This window comes from Neomonachus schauinslandi, chromosome 5 (assembly GCF_002201575.2).
Source record: "Neomonachus schauinslandi chromosome 5, ASM220157v2, whole genome shotgun sequence".
Lineage (NCBI taxonomy): Eukaryota > Metazoa > Chordata > Mammalia > Carnivora > Phocidae > Neomonachus > Neomonachus schauinslandi.
In genome coordinates, this window is record NC_058407.1 from 89737870 (window position 1) to 89760338 (window position 22469).

A 22469-nucleotide genomic window follows, 5' to 3' on the forward strand; every position below is an offset into this window, starting at 1 on the left:
GTACTACTGAGTAACTGCACAGGACGCTAATCCAGGTTGTTAACTAAGATCGGGACATTTTAAAAAGATTCAGTTTTATTCAGTATACCTAGTTTTGAAAGACAATGGAGTGTCAAATACATTTTAGAAAGATTTGTTTGAGAAATAATTGAACTTTAAATGGTCTTAGAATTGGGGAAGTTCAAACTTCAATTATGTGAACCTTTATTAATTTTACTACCTTATTGCTTAAAGATGCCTGATAAATGCATTTTTCAGGGTGAAACTTTTAGAGTTAAAACTACATACTCTAGAGGCGCCTGGGTGGCTCAGTCGTTAAGCGTCTGCCTTTGGCTCAGGTCATGATCCCAGGGTCCTGGGATCGAGCCCCACATCGGGCTCCCTGCTCGGCGGGAAGCCTGCTTCTCCCTCTCCCACTCCCCCTGCTTGTGTTCCCTCTCTCGCAGTGTCTCTCTCTGTCAAATAAATAAATAAAATCTTAAAAAAACCCCAAAAACTACGTACTCTAACAAAAGGTGAACTCTGAATACTGTTGGCAATTGTGTTTACTAACATGCTAATTTAAAAACAGAAAAATATCTGTCCACTGCTTACTGCTTCTTACAAAAAAAAAAAAATGCATTCTCAAGAGAGTGAACAGTGACAGACTCTGAAAATTGTAGATAAAACCATGAGTACACTCACTGTGGGAAGTATTATAGGGTCAGTGGCCTTGCTACTTTAGGCACTGCAAATATTTGGCTTCAATTCAGACTCACACTCTGTAATTAGAAAGAACATTGCTACTTCATTCTCCAGCCAAGCCACATATGTTTGTGGTCTGTTTTATGAGGTTCTCATTGCAATTTGCGCCATGAACTCTCACAGTCTCATAAGACACTGTGGTAGGGGTGATATACTTCTGTCGATCCTACAGTGGCAACAGAGGACAGACTGATCACAACTTCCAACTAACTAGTTCTATTTCTTCAAGGAGTATCTTAAGCCTACTATATACAGGGAATTTTGGTAAAAATAAAAATACTTAATAATAGATATTTTAAAACTATAGAATATGATAGACATTGAATCTCTAGGAGGCGGAGCAAGATGGCGGAGGAGTAGGAGACCTGGATTTCGTCTGGTCTCAGGAATTCAGCTGGATGGGGACATTGGATCTCTAGTGAGGGTCGGTGGGATCCCAGGAAGACCGCTGAAGGTCTTCAGAGGGCTCATTAGCCTGCTGAAATTATCTGCCAAAATGTGTGTATATACATTTTACCAGGGAGAAAATTCCAAGCTTTCATTCCATTTTCAAAGTGTCTGTGACACCCCTTTCCAAAAGAATATTTTTAAGAAGGTTAAAAGCCGCTGTTTTCAATACACCCATGGGAAAATGTTGAGCATGTGTCCCACTGGTTTTAAGGACAGTGGAGCCCACGCATTACACATTTCCCCTTCTGTCACTGGCTTCCAGTCAAATCGTATCTGGATGGCCCGGCCTTAAATTTAAGTGGAGAACAATGGCTAAATCACAGGCTTTGGAAACAGACTGCTTGGGCTCAAGTCCTGACTTGGTCACTAACTAGCTAAGTGAGCTCGGTGAAATCTGCTGAGCATTCAGAGCCTCAGTTTCCTTGTTTGAAAAATGGGAACAATCATAGTATCTGCCTCATAGGGATGAAATAAGGGTTGAGAAGATCATGCAAGTAAAGTGTTTCACGTGGTTCCAGACCCTACCTCTGACTGTACTATTTCATCAGTGTCACCTTTGATGAGCTTTAATGAGTCACTAATAAAATCCATAATTTTAAATATCTGGGTTTTTTTTTAAAGATTTTATATCTTTATTTAGAGAGAGCATGTGTGTGCACACGAGTGGGGGAAGGGCAGAAGGAGAGAATCTCAAGCAGACCCCCACTGAACATGGAGCCCCAGACAGGGCTCGATCTCACAACCCTGAGATCATGACCCACGTGGAAATCAGGAGTCGGATGCTTAACCGACTGAGCCATCCAGGCTCCCCTTACATACCTGTTTTTTTTGATAATACAAATTACCAGCTAGTGATCTTTTCATTACAGTTAAAAATCACCATGTTTTCAACTCTCTGTTGTTAATTGTTTACCAATATTCAAACTTTAGACAACTGTTTTGTGATACTTTATATCCAAATTCATTGTTTTGCTAAAAATGTTATATGTGAGCATTTTCACATTGTGATGTCTTTTGTTTGTTTTAACCCTGTAACTAAAGGAACAAATCTAACTTTTTGATTAATGCACCATTAAAATATTATACCAGTTTTTAGGCCACCATATGAATTGAAAAAGTACCTGAACAAACATAAATAAATGCATTGGGTTTATATGCCAAGAAATGTAAAGCCCTATAGTTGTCTGGGCTATTTCTCTTTCTGTACAAGGATAAGAACTATAAGGAAATTAACAAATTTGTTTGAAATGTTGCTCTTTTTTTTTTTCCACAGCTCTTGTAGTGAGATTCCTGACCAAACGGTTCATCTGGGAATATGATCCCACTCTTGGTAGGTCAGATTTTGTTTCCTCCTCCTTTCCAGTCAGAGTTTATGACCCAAAAGAGACAATGACATTTTCTGTTGCAACATTTTGAAGCACCTACCAGCTGTTTGGGGAGTGCCTTATCAAATCATACAAAGAAGTTCCTAAAGAAGCTGGACATGTTCTCAGGCTGTCTTGTGCTTAGAACCATGCACGATTTTCATGCATAGAGGAAGAAATCAGGTTAAACCAGAGCCAAGAAGGAAGTGGGCACAACACGATGCCCTCGCATCAGGAAATATAGCATCATTCTAGTGGAAGAAGGAGGACACAGTGGCCCAGGCTAACCTGGTGTGGAAGAGACTAGCATGCTGAGGGGAATATTCCAAGAAAATCAACCTTCCAAATACTGATTTTGGGAAAACATAAGAATAAACTATATTTCTCTCCAATGAGTTTGATTAAAGCCTATTTAAAAAAAGAAAAAGGATGCAACAAAAATTGGTGTCTGTGGGTCTTGAAAGCAGCATAATATTGATGTATGAAGCAATCATAAGGCTTTTTGAATAGCCCAAAACAGAGTACTTACTAGATACCCACTTAGTCATCATCCTGAAAACAATGCTGACAATCCATGGGTTCTAATTTAAGCTTCAAATTTTATTCCAAATTAATCCTTTTGAGTTTTTGTTCTTTATGCTTCAGGGACCCCACCTGGTTTTGTAAAGGGCAACAACTTTGAATCCAGAGGAGGAGGGAGAAACATGCATTCATCGTTTCATTACCAGGCCCAGAGTCCAGGCTGAGCTGGCCTTACTCAGAATAATGAAATGAGCAAAGATTATTCCCTTTTTTAAAAAAATTCATTTCGTTTGGTTCAGTTATGACTTCAAGCTTACATACATTCAGGTTAAAAGGGAGACTTCTTCCCTTTTGTGCCTCTTTTCATTGCTTTTATTCATTCAGTCAACAAATATTATTAAATGCCTCCTATGTGTCAGATTATTCCAGGTGCTGAAGATAAATCAACAGACAGAAAGAAAAAGCCTCTGGCTTTTTTGAGCTAACAGTCTAGTAAAGACGGAAGAGTCAATAAACAAATAGATGTCAAATAGTGATAAGTACTATGAAGAAAAACTGAACAAAGACGTGAATACAGATTGATCTTATAGTTTATTTAATTTATAACTTTTTAAACTATCTGGGACTTATTTTTGTGCGAAGTGCAGACTGAAGATCCAACAGTGTTTCCAAATAGTTGACAAATTGTCCTGCTATTGTTTGTTAAATAGTCCCCACTTTTCCCCCCTACTTCCAAAGCTGTTTTTTTTTTTTTAATACATTGGATCATTTACACTGGGATGCAACTCTAGATTTGCCTTTTATATCCACCACCAGTACCACATTCTTTTGATAAGTGTGCTCTCTGGAACATTCTGACACACAGCAGAGAAAGTCCTCTTTCTTTAACTTTCTACACAATTACCTTGGCTAGTATTTCTAGTTTATTCTTGCAGGCCAATTTTTAAAACTCTATCATAACATGACATGATTTTGATTGGAATTGCATTAAAACTGTAAATTACTTTGAGAAGATTCACATCTTTATGGTATTCAGTTTTTTAAAATCTAATACCATGCCTCTACATTTATTAATCTTTACTTCTCTGTTTTTGCTTTTATATTTTAAGATTTTATTTATTTGACAGAGAGAAAGAGAGAGAGTATAAGCCGAGGGAGGATCAGAGAGAGAGGGAGAAGCAGGCTCCCCGCGGAGCAGGGAGCCAGATGTGGGGATGTGGGACTTGATCCCAGGACCCTGAGATCATGACCTAAGCTGAAGACAGATGCTTAACCAACTGAGCCACCACGGTGTCCCTGGTTTTGCTTTTAAATAGTTTTTCAGCATCAAAAATTTTTAACATGTTTTTAACATAGCCACAATCTAATCTTTAGATGATATATTTGGATCAAAAATGCACTTGGTTTTAAAAAATCATTTACTTTCTATTGTTTGTTTCACGTAAATAAATACTCTCCTCTTATATTTTCATTACTTATCTAAGCTTTACAAAGTTCCTGAGAATCTTAATGGTTTATGGGGAGTTCAGTAGAAAAATCCTGATTTCACTTAGCAATCCCAGTATATCTCAACAAAAAGATGAAGCTTATAAAGAATGATCTCATATTTTTTTTTACCTCTCTGAGTATGTTCCAGGAACCAATGTTACTATTTTTAATCAGTTTTATTCCTTTTTGTTTTATTGTTCCTTTTGTTTTATTCCTTCTGAAAAACAACTGCTGTTAATAGAGATCTGCCTGCATCAGTTATTTATAATACAGGCTTCCTTCATTAAGAACAATGAAACTTTATTGAGTGACCTTGTACCGTACCGCTCAAAAAGGATTACTGCTGCTAAGCAACAAGAGCGTTGATCAGACTTCAGGAGTATCAGGTGTATGACTCACTTCCAGGTGAGGGTTTCATTAACTCACCCTGGAAACTGGTGTGTGTGTGTGTGTGTGTGTGCGTGTGCGTGTGCGTGTGTGTGCGTGCGCGTGCGTGTGCGCGTGCGCGCATGCGCACGCTAGAAGTCACCAGTATTTTAGTCTACAGGGGTTCCCCATCTATTTGATTCAAGATGAATCAAGCATTTCCTGGGCTTGACTTCATACTATCATAGAGTTTCAAAACCACCACCGAAAAGGAAAGCCACCATTAAAAAGCTAAGTGGCATATTTGCAAAAACCAGCTTTGAACTCTGAATTCAGAGCCTTCCTCAAAAAACATGGGGCATACTACAACACTATATGTTAATTATACTTCAATAAAAGAAAGGAAAGGGAAAAAGTTTCTTAATAGTGCAGTGTTTTCAACCTGTGACAGAATTTTTGCTCCCTGAGAAGCTGAAGACTATGAACACCATTCAACATATTAAAATTGTAATACCTACTGCTCCGAGGTAAATCTATGAAGGAAATGTTTGCTACTATGATAGCAAATGACTCCCAGACTTCTTGTTTCAGTGGGTTTTGCTCTTTGGTTTTTTAAGGAGAGGGATTATTTTAGGAACTGCCATTAGGGATGCAAGCAAGGGTGAGAGAGAGGATGAGAGAAAACTAAACCCATAGTCTATTTGCACTTGCGTTTTGTAGAAGAAGCAAATATTTTTAACATCCAAGTGGTTTGAAGGATATAAGCTAAGGAAAAAAAGTTCAATTCTTTACATTGGGCAATTTTAGTTTTCCTTTCATTTTTCTCATTTCACTGTGGACCAGTGAAATGTTTATCAGAGACCAGAGCTGGTCTGTGAGTAGCATTTGAAAACCAGCACTGAAGCCTGTGAGGTTTGGGACTTGCACCATCTGACCAGGAAGCCCCCTGATGGTGGTGAGTGTAACGTTCTCATTGTAGAACAACAGGTTCCATGTTCTGATTAGATCCCCAAGAACTGAATCCCTACTTTTGAGAGTCCTTTTACCCTCAAAGAGTGTTGATCATGGCAGATAATATGGACAAAGACTTAGATGGTGTATAGTTGTGCATGTGTGTGTGTGTGTGATCGATGTTTGGAGAAGAAGAGACAGACTGCATGTCAGCACTTACCACTATAACTACTATATTTGAGGCACCCTACTCTGTGTTTGAATGGATTATGGGGTCTCTATCTCACGAATAAAGACTCGGACAGGACTGAGGGTAGGAATCGGGAGACAGACCCACTGGCACTTGGATTTTGTAATTGACTCTTCCTTCCTGCATTACAATACCCTCAGTTTGGAAAGAAAGGCTTATACAAGAGAGAGACACACCCAGAACAAATGATCTGAACTAAAGCAAAGGTGCTTAGCCAACTCATGGAACTAGTCAATATCGGCACAGCAAGGAAATTTGAGATCGTCATTTGACGAATAAGGAAACAAGTCCAATAAGGTAAATTTATTCAAGATTATGTGGCTGGTTTGGGGTTAGACCAGTAATAGAACTCAAGTCAGTACAATTTCCACTGTAGCATAAATCAGCATTACTAACGGCTGTTGTTACTGTACTGGCTGAGTGTCCATATTAATATGTTGAAATTTGCAAAAAAGCTAAGTCAGTAAAAGGATTAACCATCTACAACGTCCCTTTGAGCACCAACTTCTCTTAGAGTATACAAAATCTACTTCTATTTATAAAAATGTTACTGAATGCAAGTTTTAAATCATGTATTGCTCATATGCAGTGAAATTCAGTATATTAAAAATATATACCATCTTGAATTCCATCTTGAAACTTATATTGGTCTTATAGTATATGTTATTTTGGTTCATTTAGATATATGCCTTAAACGATCACCCCCCTTCCCTTTAAAAAGAAAAAAAAGACCCAGAATTTTCATTTTAGGTTAGATGAACAAAATAAAAAGTGTGTCCATTCTCCACACACATATACATTTTCTCTTCTGTTTTGGAATGAACGGTAGAGTTTAATTCCAAAAAGTGCTTCGTACATCTTTTTCAAATTAGCGGCATTGAAGTTAGCACATGGAGGCACAACATTTCGCCTGTGTGGGCTATATACTTCCACTGTTTACATGAAGACATGGGTTTCTAATGAGAGAGAAGAGGCTTAAAGAGAAAAGGCTCAAAATGGCATGAAACCAGTACTCAACTTCGATGAAATCACTGCTTCTCCCCAGGGCTATGTCTGTGGAAGACATTCCCTCATTTCCTGCATTCCATCATTTTCGTTTCAGTTAACAAACAGCCAAAGAATCACACAACTTCATACAATTTTCATTATATTTCATTTCCCCCCCTACTGTGGCCTTCTGTGGTTGAAATACATATCCTATTTATCATGGACACAACAGAGAAAAATGTCCCTGTCTGTCAGACAACTTTTGGTGTAAAGAGATGGAAGAGAGCCCAGAACTCTGTTTTCCAGGCTGCAGGGCTGATGCCAGCCCCTTTAAAAAGGCCACCACAGAACAGTAGTGGAAGAAACAGAAAGGGCATAGATCCGGGCCTGCGTGCTACTGTCTGGGCCTCTCCTCCTCAAGCTGGGGCGCTGAAGATGCAAAAGGAAATAACTGAGAGAACATTTAGAGATAAGAAGTTGCTATACATTGTGCTTTAGAGCGTTAAATTATACAAAATAATAATCTCCCCTTCAACATAAAGAGTAGGGGGATGGAATGTTCTAGAATTGAGAATCATTGTACATACCACATACAGATTACCTATTCTAACAGAATGACAATAGTGCAAAAAAATCTTATTAAAATATATTGAACATAACTTCATTTTTAAATTTTACTGTTCAGAAAAAACTCTAGCCATGCGCCATGCTTGTGGCAATGATCATGACACAGGGCTGATGGCAGGTAGAAGGCTAGGTTATGCTGCTTAGTTAAGCCTCCTTTCTGCGGTTTGTATTTTAGGTAGGAGATTATATTTGTAGCAAAGTAACAAAAAACTGTGGTCAAAAAAGACCTGTAAAATAGTTGATGAGATGAAGAAATGAAAGTCAGAATAAAGAACAAATAAATAAAAGGACTGGCTTACTGGCTACCCTGATGAGAAAGAAACTTGCAGGTTGATTTGGTTGGTTGGTTGATTGGTTAGTGATTTGGGTAGTTTAGGTGTAAAGAATTAAGTGAATCATATTCTTCTATCCACAGCACCATGTCATGTGCTTGCAAAGCCTTTGTATCATTTATACTACATTTATATTGTTTTACATTATTATATCTTTCACGTTATGTATTTCTATTATTATTATCTATATTATTTATATGACTTCACTTTATTTTTCCTGCATCCCCCACTGTGACACCATTGTCCTCCTCTTTCCCATAGGTATATAATCTAATAAGTTTGATGCTTTAGCATAGCAGTATAAGCCTCATTCCAAAGGCAATCTTCCTTAGTTCCAATGTCAGCTCTACTGCTTACCACTTACTCTGTATGACCTTCAGCAAGTTATTAAATGTTGTTGTGCCTCCCTATCTTTGTTAACATGGAGATAATAGTAATACCTACTGCAGAGATATTTGTGAAGATTAAATGAATTAATATGAGTTAAGCATTTAGAACAATTCTTGTTCAAATAGTAAGCAGTATATGCTAGGTATTACATATTTTTTTTGAAAAAGGCATTTTTTTCTGTGTATCCATAAACATTAAATTTATATAAATTTCATTGTTCTATAGATCTTCCTATAAAGGTAATCGTGTGATTTTTTTGTTTAGTACTTCTTTTTCCTTTAGCATTTTACCGTGTTAAACTGCATTGATAGAAACAATATCCAAGAGCCCAAGTGTCCATAGACTGACGAATGGATAAAGAATAGGTGCTGTGTATATATAATGGAATATTACTCAGCCATAAACAAGAATGAAATATTGCCATTTGCAGTGATGTGGATGGAGCTAGAAAGTATTATGCTAAGCAAAATAAGTCAGTCAGGGAAAGACAAATACCATATGATTTCACTCATATGTGGAATTTAAGAAACAAAACAAATGATCGTAAGGGGAAAAAAAGAGAGGAAAACCAAGAAACAGACTCTTAACTATAGAGAACAAACTGATGGTTACCAGAGGGGAGGTGGGTGGGGGAATGGGGGAAATAGGTCATGGGGATTAAGGAGGGCACTTGTGATGAGCACCAGGTGTATAACTAACTGGAATTTAAATAAAAACAAAAAAATGCATTGATAGATTTTAAACACTCTTTGAATTTCTGAAATAAACTTTAACTGATCGTGATGTACTTTTCTTGTTACACTAATTGGATTCAACTGGATAATATTTTATTTAGGATTTATGAATCTATGTTCAAGAACGAAGTGACCTTACAATTGTCTTTTCTTTTTTCTCTTATTACTCTTGTAATACTTCTTATTAGAGTCAGCATAACGCCCCACAAAAGGAATCGGATGACTATCCTTCCTCTATTTTCTAGAACAACTTGTTTAATATTTATAGAAATCTCCTTTAAAACCAACTGGAAGCAGTTGCTTTTTATGATCAGAAGAGATCTACAATTAACATCTAAGTTACTTACTGGTTACTGACCGAGTTAAGTGTTCTAGTTCTCACTGCACCCATCCGTGCATTTTTTAATCCGAGAATTTATCAGGGTTTGAAATTTGTTGGTATATAGTTCATAACATTATTTTATTTTCATTTCATTAGAATATGTAGTTATTCCTTCTTTTATGCAAAATTGTGTTTGATTGCTCCTTCTCTTTTAATTTACAAGTCAGTATTGCCAGATTTTTATCTCTATTCCCACCTCTTTTTAAAAATCCTTTCAAGCCCCATGCTTTGGTTCTCTTAAACTTGGGTAATTGTTTCTTCTATGATTTTCTCTTTTACTTCTTTCCTCATATCTTTTTGGATTTATTCTATGCTCCTCTTCTAATTTGAGTTGAATACTTAAGTCACTTCTCTTCTTTCTTATGATGTCATCTTCAGGAGTAAGACAACTACATTAGCTCATTCAAATCTGCCTCTTGTCTCTCCCCTCCCCCCCCATATACTGGTATCATCTAGAATTGTAATTCTTGATTGCTTTCTATGTGGTTTGATTGCTTTGTTTTACTCCATTGGGATCTCAAATCCAGTTTTGCTGGTGAGAAGTCTAATGTCAATCTGAGCCACGTTCTTCTGTAGGTGATGTGCTTTTTTCCATAGATCCTATAAAATTTTTCTTTATCATTGATATCCCTAAATTTTGCTGTGATTGTTTTATATATGGGACTTTTTTCCTTGTGTGTCCTTTTAGTCCTTTTGATCTGAACTGTTTTAAGGCCTTTCATTCTGGGAAATTCTCAGTTATTATAGCTTCAAATATTTTCAGCCCCTGTGTATTTTATTCTCTTTGAGGCTCATTTTATAAGAGATAATAACATGTCTATTTCTATTATCCATCTCTCTTATATTTTACTTTTACATTTTTCTTCTTCTTATCATATACTGATGCCTTCTGGAAGAGTTCCTCAACCTGACCTTCACTGGCTCGGTCAATCGTTTATTGAGCTCGGTATTTCAACTGTTCTAGTTTTCATACAGAGCAGGACCAGTTAGTATTTATTTTAACCTCTGGTTTCCATTTCATGTGGTGAAAGGCACACTCAGACCACCCAAAGTTCTTGCATCTGCTGACTTCTACTCACCCCAGTAGAGTTTGGGGACCACTCTGATATTAACCTACCAGCCTACAGCTGGTACTGCACAGTTGTCCTTTTTCTACCTTGAAGAGGGAACATGAGCAGGAGAACTCTCCTTTGTTGCATCTTCCTCCACGTGGCCCAGCCCTCTTCCACTTTCCTCACACCCCCCAAACATGTGACCCAACAGCCTTCTACCACCATGAGGGTTTCTTATAGCTTTACATGCTCATTTTTCACATGGATGGCTATCCACCTCCCCTGTTGTCAAATATATCTCCAAGTTTGAGTTCTTGAAGGAAATGAACAGCTCCTGCTTGTATGTCATCTTGTCAAGAACAATCATTACCAGTGATTTCCTGAAACTGGATTTTAGGGGTATCAAGGTAGCATGCATTTTGTGGGAATCACTTTCTCAGTCTAGGATGTAGAGGTCTTATTTTAGACACCAGGAAGCTGGCCTCATAGGAGAATAAAATGAGCGAAGAGACATGGAGATTCTCCCATGCTATACCCTGAAAGTCTGTGGCTCCCCCATGAGAACCTGGACTTCCAGGAGCTCAGAGAGCTGGCACATTCTTGCATGTCCATCCTCTCCTGCCCAGGATGCACATTTCCTTATGTGATACAAACAGACATACTTCTGGGACTACTTTGTAATTTAAGTGTCAAATAAAATCATGCACTGATTTACTTTTTTACCTTCTTTTTTTGCTCATTCTCTCAGAATCAACTTACCGACACCAAGCAACCATTGATGATGAAGTTGTCACCATGGAGATACTAGATACTGCTGGTCAGGTGAATAAGGGTTTCAGCTAAAATGTTTTCTGGATCAAATAAATATGAGATGAGTACATGCATACTATGAAAAAAATTAAGACATTTTCCTCCAATTAACTAATAATGTCTGAAGACTTTTTTCTTTAATTATCTAGTTATTTACATACTAACATTTGAAACAGCTTATGTATGCATCCTTATATAAATTACCCAGTACTTCGGTGGGGTCGGGGGAGGACTGATGATACTGTAATATTGACATGACATCATCTAGAATAGAATTACCCACATATATTTTGGGGGGATGGCAAAATATTAAGAGGTTCATGGTTAAGTATTTTGAAATGCTCTGATCGAGTTAAACAGGTATTTTTACTGGGGAGGTCCTCAGAGCCTTATATGCCTATGTATAAGATGAATCCTTAAGAGTTTCATATATAGTATATTCTAAACTTACATCACCTCAGAATTGCTTTTCAGAATGCTTTATTTCAGGAATCTCTCTAATATTCTTTCCAGACCTCAACACATCCTTTTGAAAATTTGAGCCACATAATTGTACAACAAACAATCCATTAAAAAGGAAGCTAATATAAATTTGCCCTATGTCAGTCAGTTCTGAGATTACAGATAGGTTTGCAGAAAGGCTTAGTTCTCAAGAATAAAGTGACACTAGGAATGAAAATTAGGAAGCTGAAGGGTTGCATGGTGCTCTGTCAGTGACCTATGATCCAAAGAAGACTTGAATTTAAGTATTTAATCCAAGAAATGTTCTTGCAGCTAGCTAGACACTTATTTCTCATCATCACCTCCTTCTTATATATGCTTTCCCGGCCACACAGCCCTGATTCTAGAGAGAGGTGGCAGGGACTTACATGCAAAGGTTATTTGAGCCCATGGGAGCAATGCCTTTTCAAATCTCGCATCCTACTTCCCTAGGAAGGAATGATCACCCCCTTTGAAAATCACTTCAAATGAGTTTCTATCATTATTGCGACTGTATAATATTTTGGAGGTGTTAAGATAGAAAAAAAAAGCCAAAAGCTCCTGACTTTGAGTTTGACTCTCTCTACAATTTTTCACTGTTTTTGTGTCCCTGGTGCCCAATTGTCTAGAATCTGAAGGCAAAAGAGATTAAAGCAAAAAATGAAATCAAAACCATTCACTAAGCTGTGCCCCTAAATCTGATCTCTAAAGAGTGGCATAAGGCCTACTTGTCTGTTACCTACTTGCCAATTCTTTGATTGTGATGAAAGCCTGGGAGGCAGTGTGCTCCGCTAAGATAATTTCTTTATAGTTCTTGTAATTACGGATTTAATGATATGGCAAGAAGAAAATTAGAAGCAGAAAGTTAAAGGTCTATGCAGTTAGAACATTTTTAGTTCCCCGACATATCCTGCTATGAGTAAGTAATGCTCCTATTCCAAACTGATTGAGAAAGGAAGCCTGTGTAGGCAGACTATCAAGAAATTTTAATGACAACGAATATAAAGAATAGTAATTAAGGACTCACTACTGGCATGAGCAACATCTGATAACTTCCAGTTCCCCAACTGCCATTGTTTCCTTGTCAACAGGAAGATACCATTCAGAGGGAAGGACACATGCGATGGGGGGAAGGCTTTGTGCTGGTCTATGACATTACTGACCGAGGAAGTTTTGAAGAAGTGCTGCCACTTAAGAACATCCTGGATGAGATCAAAAAGCCCAAGAATGTGACTCTCATCTTGGTTGGAAACAAAGCTGACTTGGACCACTCCAGACAGGTTAGTACGGAAGAAGGGGAGAAGCTGGCTACTGAATTGGCATGTGCTTTTTATGAGTGTTCTGCCTGCACTGGAGAAGGGAACATCACTGAGATATTCTATGAGCTATGTCGAGAGGTGCGTCGCAGGAGGATGGTCCAGGGCAAGACGAGGCGACGCAGCTCCACCACGCACGTCAAACAAGCCATTAACAAGATGCTTACCAAAATCAGTAGTTAGGTGGCTCTGTTCTTGCAAAAGCCCTACTGAGGTGGGTCGGGTAATTGGAAACACTTTCTCGCCCTTTACTCCTGTTGGCCCCCCTAAAATAAAAGAAAATACTCCATTCCTTGTTCTGACTCTGGGAAATGTCTGGGCTTCCGGTTGTTCCCAGGTCTCCCATATGTTGAAAAGTTATAGAGTGTTTTATGCAATTTTAGTGCTGACAATTTCTCCCTTTCCTGCTTGAATAAGATGCACTCTATTGCAGTTTGAACCTATAATCACCAGAGATTCTGAAATGGCTGGGTTTGTATTAAGCTATTCTTAGGCATCCTCACCTTGCTTCAAGACTTTTCTAAGGCATCTTGAAATTTCATTCCTTGTCAAAGACTTCAAATGATCATCTTAAAAGTGGAAGGTAATAGAAAATACAGTAAAAACCCAGGAAGAGCCGCTGAGATACTGGAGCAGGGAGTAGAGCCCTAGTTCCTCTTTGAATTGAGGATTTTCATAATTATCTCAAATTGTCTAGCTTTTCTTTAACCCTTATTTTGTTCTTGAATTCAAACGCGTTGTCACAAAGTTTTCCACTGTAGTAGAGTTCCCTTTCAATTCGAGTGGGTTCTCTCAATGAGCTCTTGATCCTTGTACTCTGATTCTTCTTCTGTGGCTTCAATAAAGTTTCACTATAAGAGAGGCAGAAGGATCCTTCAATTCAGATCCTGCTGGGCCATTTCTCACCAAGCCCAGGGTCATGTAAAGACATTAGGAGTCTTTTCACCAAATCCTGACTTCACTGAATGCTAACAGAGGATTTAGAATCGGAGATGTCTGATTCATTTCTCTCTCTCTCTGCTTATCATCTTAGCAGAAAGACAACAGTCCAAAAAAACAGGAAAATTAAGAATGAAGCTGAGCTACCCTTCCACTGGGGAGCCAAGGCTCTAATGCCAGGCACAGTAAGAAAAAGTAGCCTCTGATTCATTAAATTGGCTAAATGACTTCCATTTTGGATAAATTAATTCACTTAGAATTCAGAAAAGAATGTGTGATTGAAGTTCACTATCCCTGAATAAATGTGTATAAAACAGATTCCTATATTGTGAAAGTACAGTCTGTAACTGATAAAACTTTATGTTTTTTTTCCCTCTTATGCCCCCATATATCAAGATTTGGGCACTTTATTTTAGAAGAAAATATATATCTTTCACATATGTGTGTATTTATAAATGCATAGATATATGTGTAAAAATTTGTAAGAGCTGGAAGCTTTAATTCACCAATGCATTTGGATAAATTGATGTAATTATTTTATGTGATATAATAAAAAGCATAATTTTCACATTCTGTCACATTCGAGCAGTCTTTCTTGTGATAGCGTGAAAAGGTTGTAACTTTAGGAGAAACTTGAGTAGACAATCAAGTTGTAGAGTTGACAAAGCAGTGAATGCGATATAAAAAATAAGCTCCTGTTCATATAATAGCTATTTTTGTAAAATGCTTAGGTGTTATTTTAGGCACTTTATGTATTATCTCATTGAATCCTCAAATACCCTACACAAGTGATATTGCTATGATCACAACTGCAGGGATGAAGATATTGAGCTACAAGGAAAAGTGACTGCACAGCTATTTAATGGTTAGAGCCAGGATTTGAACCCAGAGAGGCAGTGAGACTGTAGAGCCCATACTATTATCCAATGCAGTATATTAGTAGACTGACATAAAGCCCTTGTTCTGGAGCTGTGGGGATGAAGACACAGGAAGGAGAAAATTTAGGGAAGATTTGCTTCAATTATGCTTTCATTCATTCATTAGGAAATATTTATATATAAGCTGGGCATATAAATTAACACAATTTAGTACATTCGATAGTGTCTTAGCTGAACATTGAAGAATACATACAAGTAACCCAGGAAAGAAAGATGGTGAAAATATTATAGCCAAAAGGAATAGCATGGAACCAAAATATGGAGACGTGAAAGGTGATCGTGAGTGTAGTAATTAAAAGCAGTTGAGAGAGACATTTATATCATTCTTCAGGACAAAAACAAAACAAAACAAAACAAAAACAAAAACAAAAAACCAGAAGATAGAGCAGAGGAAAGGAATTAAAAGAAAGAGAAAAATAAGGCACTTGGAAGTAAGAAAAATGTCAAAAATTCATAAAACTGCCAATTTAGGTAACTACATATTAAAGGACCAAGAAGATAATCTGGCTATGATTCATTTTCAGTAATGTCCATCTAGATATGGTATGGAAGGGGAAAGGGAAGTAAAAATATTTTTTAAATGTTGCCACCTTCCAGAATCACAGCCTCTTTCACTGTCTGATACCTATACTTGCAGATGAACCTCAGCCAGTTCTTATAAAGAGCAAGCTCCTAAGGAAGCATAGTGAAAAACCTGGGTGCCATTTGGGTCAAACACTAAGGAAGTGAAATTCACAGTCAACAACACCAGCAACTTCCCTAGACATATACATACAAATCCAGACCTGTTAAAAATTCAAAGAACCACTGGCATACGTGCCAACGGATAATTACAGAAGAACATGAGATTTCACAAATATAAATTAGTTATTCTTCTCATGCCCCAGGCTTCTCCACAAATGAAGGTTATAAATAAGTTGGGTTTTTTAATAGAATATTTTAATGATGGAAACCTGTGTGTTCTTGAATAATAATGGGTTGTTATCACCATACTACCACTACCAACACTTGCTGTTTGTAGTTGTTTTTCTTTTCGTCCAAGATTCAAAAAACGTTATTTCTAAATATTGGGTTTGTATTCATATGCCTCACAGCACTGAGGGAAAGAACCATAATTCAGGATCTTCCTTTCAAATAACATATGTAATACTTACATGTACATAGATAAACACAACACTTGATGTTCAACGTATAGTACCAAATAAGATTTCTTCTTAAACCAGCCTGTGTCCACTTTGAGGATTATAAGAAAGTGGCCAGTTCATTGGGCCAGATTTAATCAGAGTAATGTTGAATTGTCCTGAGCTAAGAACTTATTGGGGGATTCTGAGGGGGAAAAAATGACATAAATATATTTTCTCCATAGATTTGAAATGCTATGTTTAGCATACATATATGTCTGGTTTTGAACTGTCCATTCCGTTTCATTGGTCTATTTGTCTATTCATGCTCTCAAGCCATGATATTTAAAAATTGAGCCTGATAATATGTTAAAATAGCTCCTATTAGGTGAACAAAATTAAGAATAAATTTTTAGGTTTGGGTATTACTAAGCCTTGAGACTATACAACTGTTTGTTCTAAAATGGAATTTGAAGGAAAGTTTGCTGTTTATGCTTGGAAACCAGTGCCCATTTTTTTTTTCAGCTTTATTGAGTTGTAATTGACATATAACATTGTGTAAGTTTAAGGTATACAACACGAGGATGTGATACGTGTATATATTGTGACATGATTACCATAATGACATTCATTAACATAGTCATCACCTCACATAATTACCTTTTTTTTTGTGGTGAGAGTATTCAAGATTTACTCTCTTAACAACTTTCAAGTATATATAATACAACATTGTTAACAATAGTGACCATGCTGAATGTTAGATCCCCAGAACTTACTCATCTTATAATTGGAAGTTTGGAGATTTTCACCAACATCTCCCCATCTCCCCCACCCCTGACAACCATTATTCTATAATCTGTTTCTATGACTTTTTTTTTTAGTTTTCACATATCAGTGAGATCATATAACATACGCCTTTCTCTATATGACTTATTTAATTTAGCCTAATGCCCTCAAAGTCTACCTATGTTATCACAAAGGACAAGATTTCTTCCTTTTTTCTGGCTAAATAATATTCAAATATGTGTATGTATGTATCTATCTCACTTTTTAAAAAAATCTATTTATCCATTGATGAACACTTGTTTCCACATCTTGGCTATTGTAAATAATGCTGCAATGAACATGACGGTCCAGCTATCTCCTTGAGATAATGATTTCATTTCCTTCTGATATATACCCAGAAATGGGATTGCTGGATTCCCTGCTGTTTTCTATATTGGTTGTACCAACTTACATTCCCACCAAGAGTGCACTAGGGTTTCTTTCTCCACATCCTCACCAATACTTGTTGTCTCTTGTCTTTTGGACAATACCATTCCAACAGGTATGAGGTGATATCTTATTGTGGCTTTTATTTGCATTTCCCTGATAATTAGTGATGATGAGCATCTTTTCATGTGCCTGTTGCCCATCTGTATGTTTTTTGGAAATTTTTCTATTCAGGCCCTTTACCCATTTTTTATTTGGATTATTATTTATTATTATTGTTTTTGCTATTGAGTTCTATGAGTTCCTTATATATTTTGGATGTTAACCCTTCATCTAATTTTTGTCTTGCAAATATTTTTTTCCCATTCCATAGGTTGCTGCTTGTTTCTGTTGTTACTTTTGCTGTAGAGAAGCTTTTTAATTTCATGTACTCCCACTTGTTTATTTTTGCTTTTGTTGCTTGTGCTTTTGGTATCATATCCAAAAATTCATTGCCAAGATCAATGTCAAAGAGTTTTCTCTATGTTTTCCTCTAGAAGATTAATGGTTTCAGGTCTTACATTTAAGTTTTTAATCCATTTCAAGTTATTTTTATAAGTGCTGTAAAATAGGGATTCAATTTCACTCCTTCGCATGTGAATTATCTAGTCTCTCCAACATTATTTATTAAAAAGATTTCTGCATTTAGGGACCTTCTATAATCTCTGGGGGCCCAGATTGGAATTTATCCTGCCTGGTTCCTTGCCAGCTCCCTGTGACGCAGGTAGGAGGGAGCTGATGCCTAGTATAGGGCCCTTTCAAGACCTTCAGGGGTGCAGGTGGGAGCATCTCCTGCAGGGTCCCATGGACTGGCTGGGATGGGCTGGAGCCTAGTTACAAGGCCCTTTCAGAGTCTGCAGTCTGACCAGATTTGGTGGGCTTTCCCTGCAGGGGCTCTTGGACCAGAGCTGAGAGGGACTGGAGCCTGTTCACAGGACACATCAGGGTCCACAGCTGGCACTGAGTCTGTATGTCTATTACTCAACACACAGGTGGCTGTGTCGCCTTCTGGGTCCCTTAGCCTGTGGTGCTGGTGATAGACCTCAAAACCAAAGGGGGCTCTAGCCAAGTTCTCACAGGTGTGGAGCCTGTTTCTGTGTCTGTAGCTGGGACCTCGGTTGGCAAGTCAGCTACCTGGTTGTGAGCCTGTCTTCTCAAAATGGCTTTCTTCAGTCTTAGACTGAACTGTGGTTTCAAAATCTCCCACTTGAGTTTCAAAGTTCCTACAAAGGCACTTTTTGTCCATGGATACATGCCAGATTATTGCTGTTGGGGGGAGGATACCTGTGAGGGAAGTCTTATTTAGCCATCTTGTTGATGCCACTCCTAAACAAGTTAAGACTACTAGTTATTTGGAAGCTGAGCTTCGTTTTCATGACTGTGAATGAAGCAAGATTTACTTTGCCTCAGTAGGGATAGATTTTTATTTTCAGTGTTAAAAGTATAGCATTCATCTTGCTGCAATGGAGTAACAGATACCAAATTTACCCTTACATATTAAACAAGTCAAAGCAATCAGACAAAATATATGAAACAATGGTTTTCAGGCTTTGAACAACGAGCATTACAGTGATCCCAGAGAGAAGGGGGAAAAATGAGGTAAACTGAAATCATGCCAACCTACTGCCAAATGGCAAGTTGCAGGAAGTAGTACATACTGAAACAGCCTGGCAGTCTTACTGAGTTGAGGAGACAAAAATCAGTTTGAGGAGGCCAAGTTGTAAGAATCTGTGGGATAGAATTTCTGGAAGGAAAGGAGCTTTACAGAGTGAAACCTCTAGAGATCTTTAGAAGGGTTCCCTTTAGTCTTAGGCAGAGTATGGATCTTTGCATGGTGGGAAAAATTTATTTGAAGCTGGATAAAAAACACCAAAAAACAATAGGCCAAAACTTGGGGAGTGTACATAGGACTGGGAATAGTTTGTATTTCCATTGGCCAGAGTGGAAAGACCTTGTAATATTTAAGCATCAGGTAATACACAAGGCCTCAAAAAGATATTGTGTTAATTATGAGTCTAAACTAGTCCTAGACCAAGCTGTTAAGTATCTGCCCCATCAAAGCTTAAAAGCAAGTCTGAAATTTTTCAAACTGAGTCCAGGTAACTTGATTTTGTGCTAGAAACATATCTAATACACTATACAGTGATGAGTTAAAATAAAATCCTGCACCCAAATGAGTTACAATGCCGACATCCAGTTGAAAAGTACCATGAATGCTAAGAAACAGGAAAATATGACCCATAAATAGGAACAGAGTGAGAAATGACAGATGATTGAAGTAACAAATAAGAAACTTAAGATAGCTATTATAAATATGCTTTATATGCTCAAGAAGGTAGAGAGAGACATGAGTATAATAAGGACAGAAATGAAAGATATAAAGAAGGCCCAAATATAACTTTTTTTAAAAGATTTATTTATGTATGTATTTGAGAGAGAGAGTGCAAGAGAGAGGGAGTGCATGAACAGGAGGAAGGACAGAGGGGGGGTGGGGAGGGAGAGAATCTCTAGTAGACTCCATGCTCGATGCAGGGCTCGATCCCATCACCCTGAGATCATGATCCAAGCCGAAACCAAGAGTTGGATGCTTAACCGACTGAGCCACCCAGGCGCCCTCCAAATGTAACTTTAAGAATGGAAAATAAAATATCTAAAATAATAAAACACTAAATTGGATTAACATTAGATTAGACCCTAAAGAAATGACCAGTAAACTTGATGACATAGCACTAAAAAATATCCAAAATGAAGCAAAGAGAAGCAAAAGAGACTAAAAAGTCAATAATGAAGAAAAGATCAATGATCTGTGAGACAAAAATCACATGAGACCTCAGGAATAAAAAGCGGAGGAAACAACACCAAGGAACATCAAAATCAAATTCCTGAAAAGCAACAATAAAGAGAAAAAAATTTTTTTTAAAGATTTCATTTATTTGACAGAGACACAGCGAGAGAGGGAACACAAGCAGGGGGAGTGGGAGAGGGAAAGCAGGCTTCCCGTGGAGCGGGGAGCCCGACGCGGGGCTCGATCCCAGGTTCCTGGAATCCAGTCCCATATCGGGCTCCTTGCTCCGCAGGGAGCCTGCTTCTCCCTCTGCCTGCCGTTCCCCCTGCTTGTGCTCTCTCTCTCTGACAAATAAATAAATAAATCTTTTTAAAAAAGAATGATAAAATGTAATTATATTATTTGAAGGTAGGCAGTGATGAGTTGAATGAGTACATTGTAAATGTTGGAACAACCTGCTGAACCACAGACCAATAGTCCTCATGAAATAGAAACAAAACTCCTTACCAAAATTTTAGCAAATCAAGACCACATATATATACACATGCACCATGATCTAAAGGGATTAATATTAGCAATTGTGAAGTTGGTTTAACACTCGAAAATCAATTAATGTAATTCACAATTTTAACAAATGAAGATACAATCTTATAATAATCTCAATGGATTCACAAAAGTATTTTTATAAAATCCAATACCAATTCATGGCATAAAAAAACAAAAGCCAAAGTGTTTCCCGGCAAACTAGGACCAGGGGAGAACTTCTTCACTCTGAAAAAACATAGCTTCAAACTTTTTGAAGCTAACATCATACTTAATGTTGAAAGACTTAAAGCTTTTTTCCCCAAGAGAGGGAACAAGGCAAGTATGCATGCTCTCATTGCATATATTCAGTATTATACTATAGGTTCTAGATAGTGCAATAAGGTAAGGGAATGGAGAAGTAAATAATTTTCATTTGCAGATGACATGATCATTTGTATAGCAAATCCTAAGGAATCTACAAATAAATGCAGAGATATGCCATGTCCATGGGTTGGAAAACTCAATATTGTTAAAAAGTTAGTTTTCTCTAATTTGATTTACATATTCAACAAAATGCCAATCACAATTTTATTTTATTTTTTTAAGATTTTATTTATTTATTTGCGAGAGAGTGAGCGAGAGAGATAGCGTGAGCAAGAGAAGGGGCAGAGAGAGAGGGAGAAGCAGACTCCCTGCTGAGCAGGGAGCCTGATGCGGGGCTCAATTCCAGGTCCCTGGGATCAGGACTCAAGCTGAAGGCAGACGCTTACCCAACTAAGCCACCCAGACCCCCTGTCAATCACAATTTTAGCAGGCTATTTTGTAAGGTAGACAAGCTGATTCTAAAACTGATATTGAACCAATATCTAAGGACCTAGAATAGTCAAAATAATTTTTGAAAAGAAGGAAAATGTTAAAGAACTTAAACTACCTGATTTTAAATGCTTATTATAAAGCTATACCCATCAAGATAACATGTTATTAGTGTAAGGATAGACATATAGATCTATGGAACAGAACAGATTGAGCAGAAGTAGGACTACCCCATAAGATTGATTGATTTTTGACAGAGGTACAAAGATAATTCAATTGAAAAAGAACATTGTTTTCAACAAATGATGCGAGAACAATGGCATATCTGTCTGCAAAAATACATAAATGAATATCAACCCATACTTCGTATTATATACAAAATTTAAATTCTAAATGGATCTTTGACCTAAATAAAAGAGCTAACGCTATAAAACTTCCAGTAGAAAACGTAGAAGAAAATTTTTGTCACCTTGATTTAGGCAAGGATCTCTTAGAGCACAAAAAGCACAAATAAAAACAAAATTAAAAAGTTATGATTTTGAGAGACTTTAAGAAAATGCAACAGCAAGTCAGATAGGAAAAAAATATGGGAAATACATATCTCACCAAAGATGTATATCCAGAATATATGAAGAACTCTTAGAACTCAATAATAAGACAAATATTCTGGTTAAAATATTGGGTAAAAGTTTTGAATAGATAATTCACCAAAGAAGATATACAAATGGCAAACAATCATATGAAAAGATGTTCAACATCATCAGACATTAGGAAAATACAAATTAAAAGTGTACTACATTACTAGTACACACCCACTTGAAAGGCTAAAATTCAAAAAAAGACTGATGATAC

The 22469-nt window shown here is 37.2% G+C and overlaps 1 protein-coding gene across 1 annotated transcript in view; it reads left to right on the forward strand.

The window, feature by feature from the left end:
- The window catches only part of RERG (RAS like estrogen regulated growth inhibitor), a 113776-nt gene extending 99025 nt beyond the window's left edge, over nt 1-14751 (forward strand). The window contains exons 3-5 of the mRNA XM_021690541.1: nt 2468-2524; nt 11388-11461; nt 13021-14751. Of these exons, the coding sequence (XP_021546216.1) occupies nt 2468-2524; nt 11388-11461; nt 13021-13428 (539 nt within the window). The 3' untranslated portion in view covers nt 13429-14751. The remainder of the gene's footprint in view (nt 1-2467; nt 2525-11387; nt 11462-13020) is intronic.
- Nucleotides 14752-22469: the final 7718 nt, after the last annotated feature.